Source organism: Dipteris shenzhenensis, chromosome 4, assembly GCF_047967505.1.
Source record: "Dipteris shenzhenensis isolate YYH24624 ecotype China chromosome 4, Dip_SZ_1.0, whole genome shotgun sequence".
NCBI lineage: Eukaryota > Viridiplantae > Streptophyta > Polypodiopsida > Gleicheniales > Dipteridaceae > Dipteris > Dipteris shenzhenensis.
Window position 1 is genome coordinate 43824112 of NC_141599.1, and position 4248 is coordinate 43828359.

General features: G+C 47.0%; 1 protein-coding gene across 1 annotated transcript; it reads left to right on the top strand.

Moving 5' to 3' along the window:
- Positions 1–1419: 1419 nt before the first annotated feature.
- On the top strand, positions 1420–3889 carry LOC147902915 (wall-associated receptor kinase-like 20). Its single transcript, XM_087373771.1, has 3 exons — positions 1420–2161; positions 2278–2340; positions 2432–3889. Exons 1-3 carry the CDS (start codon positions 1483–1485, stop codon positions 3538–3540), a joined length of 1851 nt encoding a protein of 616 aa, XP_087229897.1. The 5' UTR covers positions 1420–1482; the 3' UTR covers positions 3541–3889.
- The last annotated feature ends 359 nt before the right edge of the window (positions 3890–4248 follow it).

Here is a 4248-nt window from a genome sequence, read left to right on the forward strand (position 1 = left end):
CAAAGCAAAAAAATAAGAGTTCCTGTCAATTGAATTTATTGATAGTTTGATAGGGACTCATCAACAACTAGGGGACCTATTTGATGAGGAAAAACAACTAGAGATTATAACTGCTCTATGCAATGTGCATTACTAGTTTAAAACTATTTTCTTGACATTGATACAAAGGCATGTACCGAGTGTAATGGTAATCAAACTCTCATGATCCATGTCATTAGACCACCTTGACATCAATGTACTGAGCATAATTATTAATGATAGTAGTCAAACTCTCGTGATCAATGTCATCATGCTATGGAACAATAAGACACGCCAAGCTAAAATCGAGCATTGCATTGCCCCGTTGGAGACATGAAAAATCAATCTCTACCTTGGCATTTTGGGCTACAAGCCTCTGGAAGCCAGTGGAATTTCCCTTTCACAATAGCTCACATGCGCGTTACTTGTTGAACTTGATGCTGGTTGCAGAGTTGTCAAGCCTAAAATGCCTTTTGACAGCATCAAGCACATAAAGGAATGGGCAAAGCCATCACTGTGATTTGCAAGCCTTGTCCTACTCTGTTCGTGTGGGAAGGTGCTTTTGTGGAAGGTCAGCCAACTCCATCCATATTTATAACTATAGTGCTTTTGGCAAATCTAAGAGGAGTGGTAGACTCTAGTCCTTACATGAGAGGTATAGCAAGTTATTCTTTTAGCTTTTCTTGGAAATTGGATCCCGTCGACATGAAACCCCCTGGCAGTTCCTTGCAGTGTTGGCCCAAGGGAGAGCCCTTAGAGCCCCCAATTTACAAGCCCCCAATTTTGTAAATTGGCCTTGAGTGATCCCCTCCCTAATTTGCAAATTGGCCTTGAGTCCCTAATCTAAGGCAGTTTATTGGCCTGCCACTTAACAAGTGGAAGCCTAAGTAATGCTTGGAGAAGAGAAATTAGTTTGTAGGCTTTTTAAAAAATTCCATATTCCAGGGTCCTCTTCTTCCACTCTCTATTTCTTGCTATTTGCACCCCTTCTTTTTCTCTCCCTTTCTCTCTCTCTCCTCTTCTTCTTCTCTTACTTCACCTTGTTATCTATTTTGTTAAAGTTGTTTTTTTAGCTCTTCAATGTCTCCATTCCACATCAATGTGCCCTTTTTCTTTTGACAATTTAAGCCGTCCTTTTGTCCTTTGTTGACTGTTACGCTAAGCTGAAATTACATGCATTCGAGTTTGACACGGCAGATGTTTTCACCGTTTCACACTTGCTTTCACGCATTATGCACGTCTAAATCTAGACATACATCTGAGATCCTCCCTCGTTCATGCTCATGCCTGAGCCTTCAGCTCTGCGCTAATCTGTTCCACACAAGATAGATAGAAGAAGGCAGCATCCATTGCCTTGCAAGGTTGCTGATGGTAGCCTCCGTCAGCTGGATTTTCCTCTTTACCATCGTGCTGTTTCAAGCCTGCGTAACAGTTTGCTTCCTGCAATGCCCAGACTGCGGCAATATGCCCGTTCCATACCCCCTTAGCACAGAGCAAGGTTGTGGGCACCCAAATTATCCCGTCGCATGCAATTCCAGCACCCAGCAGCTCGAATTTAGAACACTGTATTTCTCTTACCCGATTCTTAGCGTAAACTGGACCGACAGGACCCTGATACTTGGTGCTGGCGCTCATTTGGGATCCTCCTGTCATTCCAAGGATTCATTGAGCGCTTTGAATATCACCTTGAATAAAAGCCGGCCCTTTACCTTCACGAGCCGCAATTCCCTGGCGTATTTCAATTGTTCCAGGATTATGCTAACATTTCCTGGTATGCAGTGCAATGATAGCCGCTTTTGTAGCAAGCTTCTGGATTCCACCGCAAGTGTTTGCAATAATACAATCTGCTGCTACTTCGATGTGTTTACTGCTGGACCAAACTTTCGGACCGTTATGCCAATTGGTGGACTGTCGACGGCATACATTAGCGTAGTGGACCTAAATGTGGATGCGCCTTTGGAAGATTGGACAATGGGCTTGCAGGTTGCTTGGGACATTCCAACCTCGGAACCGCCTTGCGTGACTGGGCAAATGGAGTGTGGACCGAATTCTACTTGTCGGAAGGATCGACTCAGTAGCAGACCATTGTGCCGATGCAATCCGGGATACTTTCCTGACTATGCTTCTGGGATCTGCTTCAAAGGTGATCAGATTTGAACGGTCATGTCTTGGGCTTCTTAGTCGAATGGGCTCCGCAAGCAATTCGCTTGAATACGTCGGGAAATCGTCTGAGAATTGTGGCTTTTTTGGAAACTGCAGTTCCCTACTGTGTTTGGAAGGAAAATACGCTCGCCAGCTGCCACAAAACGGCCTATGCCGCAGGTAAGTAATCGATCACTCAGTCACTTGTTAATTTGGACTTTGGAAACGAATAAGTATTTTTGTTGTTGTCTTTTGGCTTATGATTAAACAGGGGTAGTTTTGGGAACGATGGGCTTGCTGCTGACGGTCGTCGCCGCTGTGCTACTTTTAAAAAGACTGCTCGCCAAGAAGAGGGCACGTTCAAAGCTGGCGAGGGAGAGGGAGCTGATCTTGTATGCAAACTCTGGCGGAAGGTGCGCCAGGCTGTTTAGCAGAGAGGAGATAAAGAGGGCAACAGACGGGTACGCCAGGAACAGAGTGCTGGGCTGCGGCGGCTTCGGGGAGGTGTTCAAAGGGACATTGGAGGACGGGACGGCAGTAGCGATCAAGATGGCTAAGATAGGCAACCCCAAGGGGACGGAGCAAGTGCTAAACGAGGTGAAGGTACTGGCACAGCTGAATCATAGGAACGTAGTGAGGCTATTGGGGTGCTGTGTGGAGACGGAGCAGCCAGTGATGGTGTACGAGTTCGTGAAGAACGGCAGTTTGCAAGATCATTTGGGGAAGAAGGTTGGGCAGGGGATGAGGAAATTGGGGTGGAGGGAGAGGGTGGAGATAGCGACACAAGCAGCGAGGGGGTTGGAGTATCTACACGAGCAAGCGAGTCCGGGGGTGTATCACAGGGATGTGAAGGCGAGCAACATACTGTTGGATGAGGAGATGAATGCGAAGCTGTGCGATTTTGGGCTGTCGAGGCTAGCGAAGGAGGACGAAAGTCATGTATCGACGCATGTGGACGGGACGATGGGGTACTTGGATCCGGAATACTACAGGACCTTCAGGTTGACAGAAAAGAGCGATGTGTACAGTTTTGGGGTGGTGCTTCTGCAGCTGGCGACGTCGTTGGATGCGTTCGATTGGGAAAGGGAGGACATCAATCTTGCTGCGTTTGCGAAGAAGAAGGTGGAGGAAGGTCGCTTGGAGGAGCTGTTGGATATGGAGATGCTTCAAGCCTCCTCCTCCAGCTTAATCTCGTCGTGCATGGACTCCATGCAAGCTCTGGTAGCTCTCGCCCTCGACTGCGTGCATGATAAGCCACTTCGTCGCCCTTCCATGAACCTCGTCCTCCGTCGCCTCCTTTCGCTGATCGCTGCAAGCGAGCGGCAGATAGCCAGCCAGCCAGCCAGCCAGCGCGCTCTTGCCATCAAGCTAGCTAGGTAGCCTCCCTCGGCAATTGATAGACGTTCATCGCCTGCCGCTGGTTTTCTCCGAAGAGAGCTCTTGAGAGGAACCGAAACAAGGCCGGCTAAGCTGATGTTCTGTTCTCAATGCTTATACCCATTGACGGCGTTGTTAGCCATTTAGCCATGACTGTCGCAAATCCCGCACAGTCGTCGAGGACCATAAGTAAAATAGAACGGTAGCTCACGAGTCACTTCCGAAGAAAAATCTACAATCGGATTCATGGGGTTCGACTGTCCATGATACGTGAGAAAACCTCGTATAATATCATTATTACAGTATCTTAAATCTCCACATGGCAGCCACACGTTCATTCATCTCTCCTTGCACTTTGCACGCAGCTTGCAATTTCTTAGTTTTTCTAAAACCTTAAAGGTCAAGTTCTTGAGAAAGACGGATAAGTGTTTTTGGCCTGCCACATGTCACTGGGAAGTCTAATCGATGGCAGCCCACCTTGGAAAAGCGAAAGTCATTTCGAATCAATTTTTTGTCCTTGTCTTGAATTTCCACGCAACTTCTAGTTGTTGTTTACGAGTAACCTGACCCGTCTACGATGGGCTAGTGACCCGCTCCGTCGGGTCTCAAGATGCTAAAATGTCTGAAACCAGCAACATATTCTAACCAAAAAAAAAGTCTATGACATAGTACTTCAAAATATTACATCCGAAAGTAAAACCAGAGAACTCA

Bases quoted from the DNA above. Each gene is read 5' to 3' on its own strand.
- LOC147902915 (XM_087373771.1), top strand. From the start codon at position 1,483: ATGCCCGTTCCATACCCCCTTAGCACAGAGCAAGGTTGTGGGCACCCA. The intron at 2,162-2,277 runs GTGATCAGATTT...TGGAAACTGCAG, and splicing joins TTCTGGGATCTGCTTCAAAG to TTCCCTACTGTGTTTGGAAG. The intron at 2,341-2,431 runs GTAAGTAATCGA...ATGATTAAACAG, and splicing joins CAAAACGGCCTATGCCGCAG to GGGTAGTTTTGGGAACGATG.